Genomic DNA, 19,293 nt, shown 5'->3' with positions numbered 1-19,293 from the left:
CCATATAACCATATTGAAAATCTATAATCTGAGCCTACCTCCGATATATTCTGGAAACATATCAACCCAAATCAAAGAAATAATAAATTCACTTACATGCACCATCTTCATCATAGTTGCTAAGATCCGCATGGACAGTTCTGCTAAATTCTAACACATTGTACCACTGATCCTTGTTCATGACTCTGTATTTTGATTGCTGAAGAAAAAATGTAAAAAATAAAAATCACAATTAAAAGATAAGCAATGTTACTTCTAACATAAACACTGGACAGCAGGAAAACAAAAAAGAATTTACATAATGTGTTTTAAAGGGCCATGGTAGAAGGGATAAGGGTGAGGGCATGCTGAGCGATGAGCTACCGTAACACCAATTATGGATACACTCACAGGCATGTATTTAAGCATTATTTACAGTTAAGTGCAATATTTAGAATACCAGGGAAAGCAGAAAGCACTATGAAGGGGCACGCAACATAGAGGAGGGGATGTGGGGGGGCCCAGGAGGGGTTATTAATTTTGAGTGCTCAAATACATTCTCCTATCATTGTACTTGTTAGCCAAGGATTAGTGCAGTCCAACTGGTGTGGGACTACACAAGACTTCTCTTAGCATTGGGTAACCCACCTTTTAATATAGGCCTGTACTACACAAGCAGGTAGTGTGACTTAGCAGCCAGGCTCATCTTAAGAGGGGTAATGTGAGCTGTAGAGCTGTGCAGTGAAATCAGTAAATACAGGTACCCAATTAAACACATGCACACTTAAAGTTACAGCATACATATTATTTATACAGAGATTTAAAGCATTCCCCTCACATCATTCGAAAAGATCCTCAGTGTCCCCCAGACCACGAAGGGCCTAATAGCCCACCTGTACAGAGCGCTTATCACCAGAGGCCACCTTACACGCCCCATGTCTGAATCCAGGTGGGAGACTGAGCTAGAATTAGCAGACCAGCTGGGAGGGTGGCAAGCCACACACAGGGCAGTATGGAGTTAGTCGATCTCAGATATAAAATGCATAACGCACGCCTGCTGATAAGATGGCACTACACCCCTTTAAGATTATCCAAAATGTCTCCTATTGCTGGAGAGGTTGTGGGGACATTAGTGACTATTGGCACCAATGGTGGTGATGCAACAAGGTGAACGCATATTGGAAGGTCGTCATGGGGTGGATCCACGAAATAGATGGAACTAGGGCTCGCTCTCCGGTATTGGTCCTGTTTGGGGTCGAGACGGTTGAAGAGGACTCTTATGCAATACTCCCACACATGCCGCGAAACCTGCTGCTGGCAGCAAGGGTGTGTAACAAATAAATGGAAATGTGCTGCCCTCCCGACAAAAAGAGAATGGTTAAAGCATACTCCATCTATGAAATCGAAAGCCCGACAGCAGCGGTCACTGAATCTCGCACTAGCGTGGACTTAAAGTGGCTGCCCTTCAACAAATTCTATACGGCATACTGGGATTCCCTAAGAACGAATGATTAATTTTATGGTTTCTAACTGCCTGCCTAGCTTATCGTGATGTCCAGTGTGCCTTCCTGAAAATCCTTTTTGGGCAATGAGCCTTGCCAGATGGTATTGCCCCGGTCGATGGGTGGGTATGGGGGGAGAGGGGAGGTGTTTCATGAAACAAGTTAGGGTCTTGCTATGGAAAGAACTTTGTTGAATGATGGGTCAATAAAGCAAACACTGTGGATTCGATATGTACTGTGTTATGCTGGTTATAAAAACCAATAAAAACTACTTTTTAAAAAAAGCACTTACTAGCAATAACCCTAATCCCAAGCTAGGATTCAAATCCAAAATTGAACAATAAGGCAGGTGAGTAATTCATTTTTTTGCACATATGCCAGCACCCAGAGGTGACGTTATTCGAGGTCAGTATACCACTTATTTTATATCACCTTTGCAGTATTTAGTTATTAAAAAGAGGGAAAGGTTAGTGTTACATCAGAACAGACTGGCATTCTATAAAAACAGTTAGATTCTCCCGAAGGCATGCAGGCAGTTTTATCCCAGCATTAAGAGTGCTCAAACAAGGTAACGAGCACTGCCAACGCCAACAGGTTTAGAAGGAGGCCTTTGGGAAGCCAGGACAGCCAAAAATGTTCTTAGTCCGTATTCAAAATGAAATCCCAGCAACTCAAGAGGAGTCACCTTCAAGAAGCACAAGCCGAAAGGCCAGTGCAAGTGAGTTGAGGTCAACTCAGAGTAGGGTTAAATAGCACTCCCAAAGGTAGGAAGCACCCCAAATGGCAAAGGGATAATGCACCTCAAGCCCAACAGTACCTTTGAATTGAAGAAGTTGTTCCAGCTGGATGCCTTCTGGTTACAGTGCAGCAGGCCCTTGTTCCTCGTCCTTTGGCGTGGTGACGAAAGGGAGGACATTTGGCAGGCTCCTGCAGCAACACGAGAGATCGAGGGACTCGGCAGCAAAGGATTCTTCAGGATTCAGCAGCTCGTTGTGGTTTTGGCACCTTTTTCTCAGCGTCCAAGAACAACAAACAGCTCTGGTTAGAAGTTCCTTGATTCCCTCAGTCCCAGACTCTGGGGAGGGGACTTTGGATGCAGATTTCCTGCTTCTGTAGAGTCCTCTGGATGCCCACGAAGTTTTGGCCGGATTCACACTTCGGAAGACAATGCACTCGTAGGTGGTCGAGGTGCCCTGGTATTGGGATTCTGCAGCCTTGGAAAGTTGCAGCAAGTCGGGGGTTGCACCAAAATAGAGTTTGTCCTGAGGCTAGTTAGTCCCACTAGCCTAAGGGAGGAAGTTGTCCTTTACGGGTATTACCTATCTATTCCAAAACAGGGTCAGCACTGCTGCAGGGCTTCACCGGGCACTTTGCGGTGCAGAAGTGTGCTGCTGGCTTCTTCTTCTCGTCTTCTGCTTCGGATGTTGTCCTCCAGTGGTCAACTCTGCCTCAAATCTCGATTTTTATGGAAGTCCGGAGGGCTATTATCGGGTCAAGGTAAGACTACTGCAACGCCCTCCTCGTTGGGACCTCCAACAAAAACCTAGCCAAATTGCAGCTAGTTCAAAACAATGCATCGAGGGCAGCCACTGGCACCGCAAGAAGAGTCCATATCTCCGAAATCAGAAGGCAAGCTCACTGGCTCCCTGTCAAAGTGACAATTGTCTTCAAAACCCTTGCCCTCACCCACAAATGCCTTCATGAACTCGCCCCCGATTAACAGAATTACCAAGTACACTGCCACCAGACCCCCAAGATCTTGCTATGCCAACACGATTGTCACGCCCGCTTCCCGAAAGGTGCGCGCTGGTGGCTCTAGCTTCCCCGCCCTAGCAGCCACGCATTGGAACGTATTGCCACCTCACCTAAGACTTATCGAGTCACACCTAGCCCTCCGCAAGGCCATCAAAATCAGACTCTTTGTCTGAACTATGAATCTGTACCAGTCTTATCTATACTTGCTACTGTGTAACCATGAAACCACGGGGCACCTGCCTGTCAATTTCAAGTCCGTTTTATACTCTGTAACAACGCCTCGATGCCTTCTTGGCTGCAAGTGTGCTCTACAAATGCAAATAAATACAAATAAATTCACAGCCCTAGGCTGTCAATCACACAGTCTGCAGATACAGGTCAACAGGTAGTAAAAAAGAAACCACTGCCAACAGACATTCAAGTGAGTTAGTGTAACATAATATTACATGAGGAATGGGTTAAAGAAGTTACTATGCAACCTCCCACCACTCATAGGATGGTGTGTGCTGGAAACATTTGAGGTAACTAAGGCAGGGGGTCATCTTACTATTCTTGGGAACAGTAGTTCACCCAAGAAAATATAAGTAAACATTATGAGAAGTCAAGAGATTTATCAGTGGCACTGCACAAAAGGTTCTGTGTCGCAACAAAGATTCCTATGGAGTATAGCAGACTCCATAAAACCGTAAGGAACATAGAAAATCATAGTCAGAAAAACACACGAGTGAGAAAAAGGTCACACTCACTCAATGAAAAAGCCCTGAATCCAGCAAAAAAGCTGGGTGTTTCCAAGGTTAAAGGGGATTGGAAAATATGAAAATTCTCCCCAACAAGCCTACTTTCATTTAAATAAATTATTTGTGTTTCCTTTGTTCGCTGTCTTTTTGCGGGCTTCTGCACAGAAGCCCTCGTTATGGCGCCTGATAGTCTAGGAGGGCAGGATGTGAGGGAGGGATCTTCGGACCCCTGCCATGGGTTCCCTTGGTAACCCAAGTCGCACTCTTGTCTGATTGGCTAAGGGGACTGGCCTTGCCAGGCCAGCCACCCTGCTGTGTGATTGATAGCCAAGCTGTATGAATGGGGGAAAACTGCATAAAAAGCAGATCTCTCGGACTGGAAGAGCAGAGTCGCCACTGGAACGAAAGAACCAACGAGGAACTGGAAGAAGAGGACCCCTATGACTGAACCGCCCGGTGAAGCCCTGCTGCAGGACCGAATCTCCAAATCCGACGACAGAGAAGATCCTCCAGGAAACTTCTTCCCTTGAGCTGGTGGGACCAACCAGTTCACCCAAACTACAAGCCAGGACCCCTCTGGTCGAATTCGCTGTACAGAGCTACATTGGGACGGCTAGCCAGGAAGATCGGACCCTGCTTGGGTTTTAAGGAGCATACCTTTTATTCGTTTTTTGGCGCTGCGGCTGGTTTCTTCCCTGGGTAGTGCAGGACCCTCCAGTCTTCCTACTTCTGATCAGTCCGACAGTCGCTTCAGGAACCGTGAGCCTGCAGAAACTACCAGGAACGTCTGCCTCAGCTACAGCCCCCCTCTCCGTTTCAAGGTACTGTGCAAATCATGTTGTGCATTTCGCTCAGCCGCGGTGAAAGTGTTTGAAACCTTTCTTTAATCCGAGGGCTCGTCCTTCTCTTTGAACTAACTTTTCTACCAACCAACCTCGTCCGGAATCTGTGCCACAAACTTTACCGCAAATTACCCTGAACTGTGTGATCTTGAACAAAAGACTTTTGACCTATTGACTTTGGCCCTAAGCATTTTCTAGCTGATCTCCTCACTGTAAATCTCTTGTTCAATTGCTCAGAATACTTACCTGTTGGTTTTGCCTTATTTCTAATAACTTTGTCTTTCCCTCCCTTTTAAATTGCTGGAGTGCCATTTTGCTCCCACTTCATTTTGTGAGCTTAACTTGTCTGGAATTTAAGGGAAGTGGTGTATTTATGATTTTGACCTTGCTTAGAATAGTGAAATGTTATACAACTGTTGAGTAAATAAATATATATTCTTTCACTTAGAAACCTTGAGTCAGTGTTTGCCTGAATCATAGTAATTGCTGTCCTTTGTGCAACTATTGGTACTGCTCACTTACTCTTGAGACAAGTCTGGCTGCTCTGCTACTGCTACCACTAACTGTAGTACAGGCTTGTACCAAAGGTGAAATTGTACTGTCACTTGTAGTCTTAATTGTGTGTAGTGTTCCCAAAGGGTACTGCATATAATTCTTCCTAACACTGCCCCAACATGTGTCCAAGTCCTTATTTGAACTAATAGAGATCGATATGTGTAACATTAAAGTTGTTTAGGACATCAGTGTGGTGCATATTTTGTAAAGATAGGTGCCTGGCCTAATTATACACTGTCAGCCTGGTATTCCCTACCTAGGCGTTACCCTATCACTTGCTCCACATTACCTACCTTTAAGGCGGCATGGCTTCACTTTGTCAGGTGCGTTAGCCCCCTCTCCCTCTGAGGATTAGCGGTTGTACAGCTCACTTCAGAGGGTTATACAAAAACTGCCTGAAAATCGACAATGTCTACTGCTCACCCCAGTTAGGGCTACAATTGATTGGCCTTCTGAAGCATTCTTTGCACAGTGTGAAAAACTCATTAACACAAAGCAGCTGTAGCTACTACCACACGGAACAGGGTGTCAGCTACCACCCCAGGAGCCTCATGGCCACTATGGCAGCACATTAGAGTTACATCCCTGATATTATAGATTGGGACTCATCTCGAGCAAAAGGTTGGTAAACCAATAAGGAAAAAATAAATAAAAATCAAACGCAAGCACTGCCGCCAGATGTACAATTTATGACTTTCAGCCTCAAATGATGTATCTAGATGTATGTCCGTCTGCAGGATACATGTTAAGGGTGATGCAGGAGATACACTCAGTGCATACTATGTAATTTAGAATTCTACAAAAAATAGCCATACCTCCAAGTACTGATGGAATACTGAGAAAAGTGGCCACGTTCTTCCAAGCAATAGAGCCAACATAGATTTTGCAGTATCCATATCAAGACTTCGTTGGTCCTTCTCCTAAAACGGAAACATAAAATGTAAACGTTTGGATTATCAATGCACTATGACATACCAATGAAATTGTAATAAAAGCAGACATACCCGAGCAAAATCGAATGCATATCTGTATATGTTCTTAAAAGATGGAATATCATTCAGTTGTGAACGTAAATAATCAAATTTGTTTTGTAACTTTTCTGTACAGTCGCACCTAAAAAAAAAAAAAGAATTGTTAAAAACAATTTGTAAATAAAAAAACTTCAACAATGAAAGAATAAGAAAAGGCTGATCACTGATCATGTTTTAATAAACATTGCTTCACAAAATATTAGAGGCAGTATCACTTAAAAAAATGAACAGTTTCACTGCAAAGTATGACATGCATTACTTACCGTAATAGCATTTCTGATGATTCTATCTGCTTAGATTCACATGTTGTGCATATAGTCCGACATCCAGTGGTAACCGCAGAGTACAGCATCTTATCTTTCGGGGACCGAAAGGGGACGTCGGCATAGGCAAGTCTGTAACACTATCCCCATCGTGATGTGTAGTGTACCCAAAATCCCTCACACGCCGAGGTCCCTCCGATTGTATTTTTTCTGCCATGAGGGAGCCCAAGGCTAAAGTGAGTGAGTACATAAAGAGACAAAGTAAGACGTCCATGTTGCTTCCACCCCGAGCGGGGAGGTAGGGAGGGCGCATGTGAATCTAAGCAGATACGATTGTGGGATGCATTGACCCACTAGGCTCTGCCCTGCGATATCACTGTGTGCTGGTGGCACCGGAACCATCAAAATGGCAGCAAAAAGCCCTATGCGCGCTACAACTCTGAGAATTGCGCAGTGAAACCGGAAAAGTTGGCTGCCAATCTACTTTGCCTGTGTCAGTGGGAAACAGGAGACCACACTCCCAAAACCTGTCATTGGGCTGCCCACAGAGTGCATATGAAAACTTCAAGAAAGGCAGTGCTTCATTGCCAGGAAACCCACAAGTGCTCTGAAATCGGTTTTTCCTTGGCTGCTGAAATTGCAAAATCATGGTTCAAAACATCAGGAAATATCCAACATCCTTGCTGGGTGTTAACCATCACCTTATTTAAGGAATCCACATAAGCACACAAAGTCAGGAAAAGCAGAATCCATCATAGAATATCCACATTAAAAAGTGTGCTTGTCTGTGAAAAATCTGTCAGAATATGGGTGCAGTACCGCCGGCTGCCTGCATGACAGCTGTCAGTTAAGTGCATTAGAAATTAAACATGTGCATTAAAATCAAATTGTTGAAATGAAGTGACTTGCCATCAAAAGCAATATAGGTTGCCACTATTCAATCTCTATGTTTAAAAAGACTGGAAGTAGAGATCTGTTTGCCTATTTTTGAAAATGTAAGTTTATTTTTATCAAAGACAATTTAAAAAAAATTGAGTTAAAATAACCTCTGATGCCAGTCACATAACTTCAAAGCAAATTCCACAGCCTGCCCCAAACAAAAGTTACCTTCCTTCTGCTCTCTGCCCCAGGATCTCTCAGTCAGATGTTAATGAAAAGGGGAGGGGAATTTTGCTCTGCTGCCCCTGAGAGAGAATGGTTTCCTTGGCTGAAAGGAATATTCAAATGCAAGTGTCAACAGAAAATCCTGCCAGAGGGAAGAGGGGCGGGGATTGCTCTTGACCCACCAAAACTCCTTAAAGCACCAGAAATTATATTTTTGAATAGGAATGACAGAGGACTGTGCAAAATTGTAAAAATTTGTAAAATATAGTGTTAACATGGAAATCCTGGTCACGTTTTGAAACTACTCAGAACTATGTGCCATGTTCAGGGACAGGACTACAGAATGTGTGGTTTTGTAGCCATTGTGGTGATGCCAGAAACATTAAACTTCACATGATTATGCCCAGATGTCATGTGCACATATGTATAAAAATGTGGACAAATCTGACATTGGGTACCAGACCAAAAGTGCAAAAAACTGTCAAATCTGAACCGAAGCCCTCACCAAGATGGGGCTCGGATGAATACTTACTCCAAATATCTGATAAATATGCTATTGGTATTCAGGTTTAAAAATTCTAAATATGTCATATGAAAAATAGATTTCATGTGCAGAAACAGAGGGGAGGTGCTCCCTGGATCATCAAATACAGCGTCATCATGACACCATGTTTTCTTCTCAAATCAGGGGAGAGGAAAGACCCTAATCAATAGAATACCAGGGGGTGTGCCTAGTAGAAGTCAGCATACCACCCTTTTAGAAAATACATAGAGACAGCTTAGGACCTAGAACACACATTCACCCACCATTTGCTGGCGAAGCACTTTGCAAGAGAAATCCATATTCCAGACTCTAGAACTTTGAAAGCACAAAGGCCCATTTCCAAAGCTGAACCCTTCTGCGCTTGGCCTTTTAAAATCCTGAAACCAGATTTTACCCCAGACCTCCAAGGGGAACAAAAAAGAACAGCCTGGCTGAGCTGTGCTGCTTTCTTGCTAAGAATTCTTGCCAGAATCCAGAGATCCGACCAAGTAGAGCAGAGCTGTGACCAGATAGCTGTAAACCAGAACCAACCAGTCAGATCCAGCCCAATTCCGCCGTGCTGTGTCTAGAGTGCTGTGCTGAGTGCAGAACCAGAGCGCCTTGAGTCCAGTCCGGTGTGCTAGCTGAGTCCAGAAAGTATCCCTGACCAGATCTCTGACGGGTCCATTCCAAACAGTGGTAGTGAGTATCCATAGCATAGGATTGCCTCTAGCATATGTATTATCCATAAGTCATCCCTATCCAAACCCACTCAATTATATCTAGAACGGCATTGTAGAAAATCCTTTGTCTTACCTGAATCTTTCTCTCATCCCTATAGTCCTTTGGTAATGGTAGTGTTAAATCATCTTTGCTTTGGGAGCACCAGGGTCATGGGTTGCTGCGCCCTCCATCTCTGTTAACGGTGCACTAGCAGCCAATCGGTGGACACTTGTAAAAAGGCCAGTGCTCGTGGTGCCTGTTGTGTGCATCAAGCGAGAATTGTTATAGTTTCCACTCATTCAGTGCGTGTGCTGTTTAAAATGCTAGGATTTACTCCATTACTTTTTCGGCGCATGACAAATGCAGTTCCACAAAACTTGCGATTTTCATTTCTTCCAATTTTTTATTCTCTTGAATTAATCAATTTGATGGTATAGCAAGTGTTGCCGACACCTGTTTCGACCAAACAAGTCTTTTTCTAGGCTACCAGTTTTAGTTTTAAATACATAAAGGTTGGATACATATTTGATGAGTATGTGGTCCCCAGATCGGGCATTCACCATTCGTGATTATGTTGACATTATGTGACATTTGTGGTTGGACACATTACGTGTGGGTGAGTCAATTCCCAGTGAAGGTGATATATATACAGTTTCATATTTGTTGGTACATACATTTCAAAACAGATTATTAAGTATGGCATTAATTGAACAATGTTACATACATAGGGGGAGAGAAAAGAAGAGATTTCCGTAAGTTTGATTGGAATTAGTCCCAATAAGTTCTTAATATTGGAAACGGGGTGGTTGAGTCAATTGGCTAGGGTCTCACCTGGTAGGTAATGAGGTGGGATTTTCTTAGGTCCTGCTTGGTGCAGGTACGTCGGTTGAATACTGGGTAGTTGGGTTGGTGAGAGTTGTGGTCCGCCCAGTTAGGTAGTTCTCAGAGGTCAATACCTAAGGATAATGGAAAATTGTATATGGTTGGCAATAGCCCGTGCCTGATGTCTACGCTGATTGGTATAGTGTTGAATTCATCAGAGTCCTGTGGTTAAGTGCACACATTATTTGGAGAGTTAATACTGAGCGGTCGTGATAGCGGAGTCGCCTTTAGTTGAGGTGGGTTGCCACTTGGCAGTCCACGTCATAGGGCCACTCTATCGGCGTGAGATAAAGGTTCCGATGGTCTATCGGTAGGTGTATTGCTTTCCGCGGCGTTAGGGGGCCTAGCGGTCGGTCTAGTCGAGGCCTAGTCGTGATTTTTGGGCCTACTGCAGCCTTCGGGACTGTCGGATTTCCACGCTTCGATGTGTCAAGCTTTTGGAGTAGCGCCTTTACTTGTTTCCGATTGCCCAGGCGCAAGATGCTGCTGTAGATGCGGGGAAGGCTTTGGATCTGTTCGATCCGAGGAAACCGCCAAAATTTTCGACGCCCCTGCTGGCGCTTTCGCCTTTTTCGACAAGGACGTCGAAATAGGCGTAGGGGTTGTGTGCTTAGTGAGATGCGTTTGTACGCCCCTTTCACCGGGTGTTGTCCCTGAAGCGCGATCAGAGTCAGGCCTTAAAGGGTCAGGGACGGGCGTGGCGGACCTAGAAGTGTCCGCTTCAACGTCCATTACATCCACAACAGATGTTTGGTCATCTGAAGTGCCCCAGTCACTCTCAGCGCATGTGGCGGTGGGGGAAGGGGGTTCCACCGGCGACATACTGTACGCAGCCCATCGCTTTACACGGCGCTCCTTAAGGGTCTTAGGCTCAAGAAGTTTGCAGGCCACACACCGCTTTTCGTCGTGATCTAAGGGGAGACAGGCGTTACACGTCCTGTGTTCGTCCTTCCAAGGATATCTGAACCTATACTTAGGGCATAACCTAAAAGTAGTCCATTCCATAGAAAAAGGGGAAGAATACTAGACCAAAATGGTAAAGAGGGGGAAAGAGGAAAGACATAACGAAAATATGGCCACCCCAATCCCACTGTCCCTACTGTAAAGGTCAGCCAGAAGGCCCGACCACGTGGAAAATCTGGCCGCCGGATCTTAGGCGCCGAAATCCACCGCCGTAGACGAATCCCCCGCAGTCTTCGCCGAAGATGTTTTTGTGACTGAAGTGACTTAACGGGGAATAACCGACAAGTCGGTATAAGATAAACAATGTCTCTTATGTAAGAGCTCCGCTAAAGGGCGACCAGTTATCTGGGCAGAAAAAATACAATCTGAGGGGCCTCGGCATGTGAGGGATTTTGGGTACATTACACGTCACGATAGGGATAGTGACAGACACGCCTATGCCGATGTCCCCTTTCGGTCCCCGAAAGACAAGATGCAATACTCTGCGGTTACCCGCGGATGTCGGACTATTTGCACAGCATTTGATTCTAAGCAGATTAACAAGCATCAGAAAAAGCACTCACTGTGGTGGCTACTATAGCCCTAGTCAATAGTCCTCTTACCAATATACTAGCGTGGTAGACTAATATAACAGGTCATATGCACAATTGTTAGGGCGAATTCCCATTTCTGTGCTAATTCCCTTCAACCTTCGAGACCCTGAGCTCTTTTGCGGGACTTTAAGACTTATTTTTATCGCGAGTGAGACACTCATGTATTTTGATCTGATTTGGATAATGTGTTTTCTTTGTTTTTGGAGTCTGACAAACTCCATAGGCATCTACTTTTTGTATGGCGAAACACAGCACCTTCAGTGCAGTGTCACAGAAATCCTTTAGATTTCTCATAAGGTTTAAAGAAGTTTTCTTGTGTGAACTACTGCTCCCAAGAATAGCAAAGTGAAATTGACTTTACTTCCCTTTTCTCTTTGTAGGTCCAGCACACCCAATCTTATGAGGAGTGCTGGAGGGTTACTTAGTAGCCCCTTTTCCTACTTACTCATGTAACACTGTTGATGTTACCCTTACCACAATTAATGGCTGGTGGCAGTGGTTTCATTTTCCTACCATTGTGGGAATCCTCAGCTGCAGTATTGCACCCATGGGTGCCCATTTTGTCAAAATGGCTCAGTCTTTTTTCGCCATTTCTTGTTTGCAAGGTCCTTCTTGAGATTTACTCTGTGCACCAAACCAGGTTTGGTCCCTTGGTTTGTTTGGTCTTTGGTGGGATTCACGGGTAAAGGCCGTCTCTGGCTCAAGCGAGTCGGGCAGGAAGTGAGGTTCCCGAAACTCCCTGTGCTTAGTCTCCTTGGTTACAGGAATGCACCCAAAAGGTGATTGGCTGGCTGTCCTTGGAGGACAGTCACCCTGCTGTGTGAATGACAGCTAGGCTGCGAATGAATGGGAGAAACTTGCATAAAAGGAAAGGTATTTTGCAAGGAAGGCAGAGTCGACCACTGGCCGAAGAAACCGAAGACAATGGAAGAGACGCTTGCTGCACCCTCAAGGACCGTTGCTTTGCCCTGCTGCAGTGCTGAAGCTCCAAATCTCGTATTGACTAGAGAAGCCCGGAGCGGACGACTTCTTCCCTTGGGTTGGTGGGACCAACTGACCCCAAGACGAACTCGACTGGAACACCTCTCCTTGCTTGCTGTACTTTTTTGTTGCAGCTGGAACAGAGTGCCAGGGGACAGGAACACCAGGAATGAGTGCATCGCCTTTAAGCCAGACCCCGAGCTCCAGGAATATAATCTGAAATCCCTTGAAGGAGGACGCCCCAAGCCTGAGCCACCTCAACAGAGTGCTGGACCGCAGAAGCAAGGGGAGCCCACAAGATGTCCAAGTACCGCATGGTGCTATTTGAGAGTAGCTGAAACCACCAAGTGCCGCTGATCTGGAGTAAATCCATTGCTGCCACCAACCTTCAAACCGTAGTGCCGGAGTCCCCAGACGTCCTCTCTCTCGTACCCACGACGGAGGCCCAGGAACAATAGGATCTGCAGGACTACAACAGGAACAGAAGCCAGCTGTATCCCTTTCTTCAGAATCAAGGTACTGTGTAACTAGGGGTACTTACCTCGTGTTGTGTGTAGCTTGCTTGCTCTCACTAGAGACTTGCATTGGCTGCCCTACGCGGAGTTGCTTGCAGCTTTGCCTTTCACAAACCCCCCAGCTTGTGGCCCAACAGTGATTCTTGTTACAACAAAACTCACTTTAACATTGTGCAAGACTTTTGTGCCATCTTCAAGAAGTGCCTCAGCTGCCCTAGACTTTGCTCAATTGACATTGACTGTCCTGGCTCCCTGAAGACTCTTACCCTCCGACTGTTTGTCTGTCCCTCAAAAAGTCATACATAAATTACTTGTATAGCTGGGAAAGGGTTAACCTATATTTCATTGGGGGATTGTTAAGTGCTTACCCGTTTGGAGAAATGTGAAACATTATTTCCTTGCATAACCTTTTCCTTTATGCCACAACTTCAGTATTACCATGTAAGTGTGAAAATTATAAGTTACTCACCGTAGTGACTAAGGTAGCCCTTAGTCCCCTTTCCGGCATACTGCATGGGTCTCCCTTCCAAGGGACGGGAGACGGAACCTTTTTCACCAGAAAAAAACCTTCTCTTTAAATTTAGAGGCGCACAGCCCTGGGAGCATGCGCTGCCATGACTCCGCCCTCGGGCGCCACACCTCAGTCCCCATTGACGCGTCAGCGATAGAGTTAACATTGCCCAATGACACCAGTATTATTAGGGGGGAGGATGGTGGGACGTATGGAGGAAAGGAGACTAAGAGTATGTTAGTCACTACGTTGAGTAACTTAAAATTACTCTTACGTCCCATCTCCTTTCCTCCATACTGCATGGGTGATTATAACAATGTAGCGCCAGGGTGGAGAGGAGACCCCTCCTTAAGCAAATAGGTTCCCGAGAACCGCCTGTCCCAAAGCCGTATCCGATCTAGAGCCGGCATACAGACAATGCTTGCAGAAAGCTGAGGGAGTGGCCCAAGTGGCCACCCTGCTTATGACTTGCCAAGGGACCTGGCGCTGGAATGCGATGGCCGATGCCTTGGCCCTGACTTCGTGGGCATGTATGTTCGGCGGCAGCGGCTTGTGCTGGCCCTTGTATGCTTCTTTGATGGCCGAGACCGTCCAGTGGGATATGGAGGCCTGATAGCCTGGTCTTTTGCCTCCAAAAGTGACAAACAGGGCGTCTGATTTGCGGAAAGCTTTTGGTCCTGTCAAGGTAGAATTTCAGGGTACACCTGACATCCAGGCAGTGCAGAACTCTGTGCCTCATCCTTAGGATCGGCAAAAAACGTGGGAAGGACTATTTCCTCGTTCTGATGGAAAGCAGACGGCACCTTAGGCAGACATGCTGGGTGTGTCCATTGGCTCAAACGGTTTGTTCCCCAGGGCGCACAAGACTATGTTCAGTTCCCACACGGGGTGTGGCTTCTTGATGGGCAGGTAGAGCTTTGCGAGCCCCGTGAAATGTTTGACAATCGGATTGGAGGAGGAGGAGAAGAACCACCCCTCCTCCGAGTTCCTGTAAGCCCACGATGGCTGTGAGGCAAGTGCAGCAGGTGTCCACCTGCACGCCAGAGTGGGCAAGGTGTGCCGAGAAGGAGAGCACGTTGTCGAAAGTACATGCCTGGGGAATGATTTTCTTGGAGCCTGTCCAGTGGCAGAACCTGGTCCATTTACTTTTATACTGGGCCCTGGTAGCCTTGCTCCTTGCGCCCTGTATGATTTCCAGATTAGCCTGCGAGAGGCTGAGGTGTCTTAGCATTACCTGCTCGGGAACCATGCTGTGAGGGCTAGTTTCTGTGGCACGGGGTGGATGACCCAGCACCTCTGCTGCGCCAGAAGATGTGCTGGGCCCGTTGGACAGAGAATTTGAGGCATATCCGAGAACCATTGCCGGGACAGCCACCAGAGAGATATTAGAATGATGTTGAGCTGGCGAGACTCCTTGATCTTGCAAATCACTCTGTGAATCAGCGGAGTGGGCGGGAAGGCTTACGCCGTCATACTGTTCCACTGAATCCGAAATGACTACCAGGGAGACGGGGCTCTATCCCTGCCAGGAGGCGAACTGAGGGCACTTCTTGTTGTGCCAGGCGGCAAAAAGATCCACCTGGGGGAGACCCAATCTGCTGAAGATCTCCTGAAAAACGAGTTTGTTTAGCTGCTGTTAGGGAGAATTCTCATTCTATGACTAATTTCCCTTACCTATTGAGTCCCTCAGCAGCTTTGCTGGATTTCTGGAGTTTATTTTTTCCACTTGGTAAGAGTGTAAGCTTTTCCCCCACTCTTACCTGTGTTTTGCCATGTGTATTTCATCTGTTTTTGTGATTGTGGACGCTGGAGTAAACCACTTCAGTAGCCCCACTCTTGTGTGTTACACAGCACCTTCAGTGCAGTGACACAGGGTTGTCATTTGGACTTCCCACCGACTCCATTTCTGTGGCTGACTACTGTCCCCCAGAAAAGGGTAAAGTTGCCAATAACTTTACATAGTCATTTAACCACAGATCCAGTACACCCCATCTTGCATGAAGTATTGGAAAGGGTTAATTTCTAGCCTTTATCTGTACCGCTTGGAGCATTGTTTCGCTCCCTTAACTTTAAGACTTGGCTGGTGGCAGTGATATCTACGCTAATTTTCCTACCGCGATTAGATTACATAACGTAGTTTTGTTTTAGGCTATTTTAGTAGCCTCGAACTTTAAACCCGCTAGCCCAAATACTTTTTATTTCGCCTCTGTTTGGGTTCAATCGCCATTTCTTTTTGTTAACATCCTTCTTGGGTCTTTCTCTGCGTCTGGGTGTCTAGGTGGGCTGAATGTGAGGGAGGGGTGTAGTCACCCCCTGCAAAGGGTCTCCTTGGAGACACAAATTGCACTTTGTGTTGATTGGCCGGTGTGGTTGTCCGGGCTGGACAACCCCCTGCTGAGTGATTGACAGCCAGGCTGAGTGAATGGAGGATTTTGGCATAAAAGGCAGGACTCTTGGGCTAGAAGTCGGAGTCGCCACTGGAACTGCAAGGAACCGAAGAGAAGCGGAGAAGAAGATGGCTGCTGCAACCAGAGTCCCGGTGAAGCCCTGCTGCAGTCCTGAGCTATCTACCCTTCAACGACCAGAGAAGATCCAGTCTGCAGTCTTCTTCCCTTGATAAGATAAACCAGCCCGTCTTTTCCTCAGTCAGAGAATCCTCTACTGGGTCGAAATCACTGCTGTGCTGTAGTGGTCCAGGTAGCCATCAGAAGAGCCCTCTTCTGATTTAAAGGAGCGCACTTTTTATTCACCGTTGTCTTTTTTGCTGCTGCTGGCCTCATCCCTGGGTAGTGCAGATCGCTCCAGACGTCGTCCTTGTCCTGTCTGAAGCCGCAGGAACCGTGAGACTGCAGGAACTACCAGGAACAACTGCTGTGGCAACATCTTTTCTCCAACGGAATAAGGTACTGTGCACTTGGTCAATCTCTCCGTCTGACCAGCCGGAATCGGGGTGAATCCTTTTCCTCAATGAAGATTTGTTCTTTCTTCCCTCCTTATAACTTTTCCTTCTATTTGACAATCTTTACGAACCCTTGGCATCTCGAATCTCGAACTGTTCAACGTGTGATCCTCGGCAACTGAGCATCTGCTCCATTGACACTGGCGCAGGCCTATTGACTTTAACCCGTATCTTTGAACATGTCCTCGAGTCTCCCTGCCTTGAAAAAGCCTGGCCTTTGATTTTCTCCCACTGTTCTCGTTTGACATTCTAAAGTACAAAGTGTGTAACTTCGTGAGCATGTCTATCCACGGGTACGCGTTAGTATCTCATCACCGGTCTGTCAAATCCTAATGTACTTACCTTGAATTTAATGAAACAAGTGGAACAGATTGTGTGTAGTGTATTTTACGTGTGGTTTCGAATTTATAGAAGTGAAGCGTTTTCTAACAGATGGTTTAAAAATAAATGTACTTATTTTTTTTTACCTGAAACCTTGAGTCACAGTAATTGTGGTCCCTTTGTGTAATCTCTGCTACTGCTCATTTACTCTTGAGAAGTCTGGCTGCTCCGCTACTGCTACCACTTTAATATAGTAGTACAGGCTTGTACCAAAGGTAAACTTGTATTACCACTTGCAGTCTTAATTTTGTGTAGTGGTCCCTAAGGGCACTGCACAGGATTCTGCCTAACAGCTGCCACTCATAATTCTCCGCTCCCAACCTGCTGAGCCTGTCCGCCTCCAGGTTGGATTCCCCCGGTAGATTGACTGCCGTGAGGTAGATGTCGTTTTCTAGGGCCCACTCCCACATGCCGATTGCCAGTCTGCACAGTGGAGGCGATCTGGTGCCTCTCTGCTTGTTGACATAATACATGCTGGTCGAGTTGTCCGTCTGTATTAGAACAACCATGCTGCTGAGAAGTGGCAGGAATGCTCTGAGCGCTAGCCAGATGGCGTTCAGCTCCAACCAATTGATGTGGACTCCTGTCGAGTCCAGGTGCCATGGACCAAGAGATCATCCAAGGGGGCTCCCCAGCCCTCGAGCGAGGAGTCCGTAGTGATGGTGACCTGCGGGGTGGGAGGCCTGAAGAGGTTGCCCGTCCGTAGGTTGCAGTCCCTGGACCACCATGTAAGGTCCGGGCGGAGAGATGGAGGAACGTTGATCATCTCTGATTGAGAGCCCCGCTCCTGGGACCATGAAGCCGCGAAGTGCAGCCGAATCCTCCTCATCCTCAATCCCCTGCGTGTAACGGCTAACAGGACCGCCGCCAAGAGACCCATGAGATACTGGTACCACTAGGATGAGGTCACCTCTCTGCTGAGGAAGTGAGTGGTGGCCCTCCTGATGGCCAAGATCTTGGCCTCCAACAGAAAATAACCTCGGAGCACGTGCCCCAGATGAGGCCCAAGAATGTCAGTCTGCGTGAGCTGAAGCTGCGACTTCTTGAGATTGAGCGAGAAACCCAGTGTGCATGGAGAACAAGCCTGCCCCCCACTGGAGACGTGGACCCGGAGGGGCATGTCATGCCTTCTTTCCCTCAGAGGCTGTTGCGGAGGAGGGGGACTGGAAAAAGCCCTTAATCACCCCCCCCGTTCCCCAACATATTTTTGTTACTTGCGCCGATTTGGAGTCAGCGAGCGGTCTGGCTCCCTGGACCTCCGTTCCTGCGTTCTTTGTCAAGATGGATTGTCAAGATTGTCCAGTTCCTTGTCCGTGGTGGAATGGAAGAGGCCCCCCCCCCCCCTTGAACGGCAGGTCTAATATGAGTTCCTGGGCGATACAGATGGCAAGGCCAGAGGTGTCAATAAGGGGCACAGTGTACTCCATGAGGTCCTGCCCCACCAGCTTGGCCTCAGCCAGTCCCACCTTGAAATGTGATTGGCTCTGCGTAGGGAGTTGTGGGAGGAAGTCCGCAATTTCCCGCCATAACCTCTGGTTAGCAGCAGCCACCATGGCATCAGCGTTGGCCTAACGAAGATGCAAGGACGTGTTGAAATACAGATTCTTCCCGCAAGCCTCCAAGCTAATCTCCTCCTTGCCTAACAGTGTCGCAGAGGAGGCGGCGGCGGACGACGACGACAGGCTTGGAGTGTAGTGATGCTGCAGTGATCACCGAGGAGTGAGATTGAGGATGGGGCGAGGAACAAGTTATTTACCTGTAACTGTTGTTCTCCGGCAAGGGTCTGGCATGGATTCACATGCTCATGAATAGTCCCTGTCGTCAGGATGGAATCCTCGGTAAAGAAGAAATCAGTATCACTGGTCTCTGGGTCATACTGCCCCCAGCCAATGACTGCCCTCTCCCTAAGCCCCGCCCCTGGCAGCCATCCTCAGATTTGGTAGCATGTGAAGTGGCAGTATGACCAAGTGAAGAGCCGCAGAGGGGTAGGAGGGAGGGTTCGCATGTAAATCCATGCCAGACCCATGCCGGAGAACAGTTACAGTTAAGTAACTTGTTCCTTCTCCAGCATGGGGTCTGGCATGGATTCACAGGCTCATGAATACAAGAATACATAGCAGTACACACATATGCACAACAACTGGAGGTGGCAAGGCTCAACATTAAGCATTACATAAACTCAATATTAAGCATCTCTTACCTCCTCACCAGGCTCACCTTAAGCAAACAGGTTGCGCAGCACTGCGTGGCCAACTCTGGACTCCTTCCTGGAATCCCAGTCGACGCAGTAGAATCTTGTGAAGGTGTGCGTCGATCTCCACGTAGCAGCCCTGCAGATGTCCAGCAGGGGTACACCAGACAAGAATGGCGTGGTAGCAGCGATCGCTCTGGTCGAATGGGCTCGGACGGCCGGGCAACGGTCGGTTTGCCAACCGATGACAGTGCATGATGCAGCCGGATAGCCATCTGGCAATGGAAGCCTTCAAGAGAGCCT

The 19,293-nt window shown here is 47.0% G+C and overlaps 1 protein-coding gene across 1 annotated transcript in view; it reads right to left on the bottom strand.

Annotated features, from left to right (window-relative positions):
* Positions 1–19,293, bottom strand: part of DCUN1D5 (defective in cullin neddylation 1 domain containing 5) — a 337,758-nt gene that overhangs the window by 48,979 nt on the left and 269,486 nt on the right. Inside the window, exons 6-8 of the mRNA XM_069639028.1 lie at positions 6,375–6,483; positions 6,186–6,290; positions 97–199 (exon numbers count right to left, since the gene is read on the bottom strand). Of these exons, the coding sequence (XP_069495129.1) occupies positions 97–199; positions 6,186–6,290; positions 6,375–6,483 (317 nt within the window). The remainder of the gene's footprint in view (positions 1–96; positions 200–6,185; positions 6,291–6,374; positions 6,484–19,293) is intronic.

The sequence above is a fragment of the Ambystoma mexicanum genome, chromosome 7q (genome assembly GCF_040938575.1).
Source record: "Ambystoma mexicanum isolate Mex_15411 chromosome 7q, UKY_AmexF1_1, whole genome shotgun sequence".
Taxonomy (NCBI): Eukaryota; Metazoa; Chordata; class Amphibia; order Caudata; family Ambystomatidae; genus Ambystoma; species Ambystoma mexicanum.
Note: the sequence above shows the minus strand (reverse complement) of the source record. Positions and strands in the feature narration are given on the sequence as shown.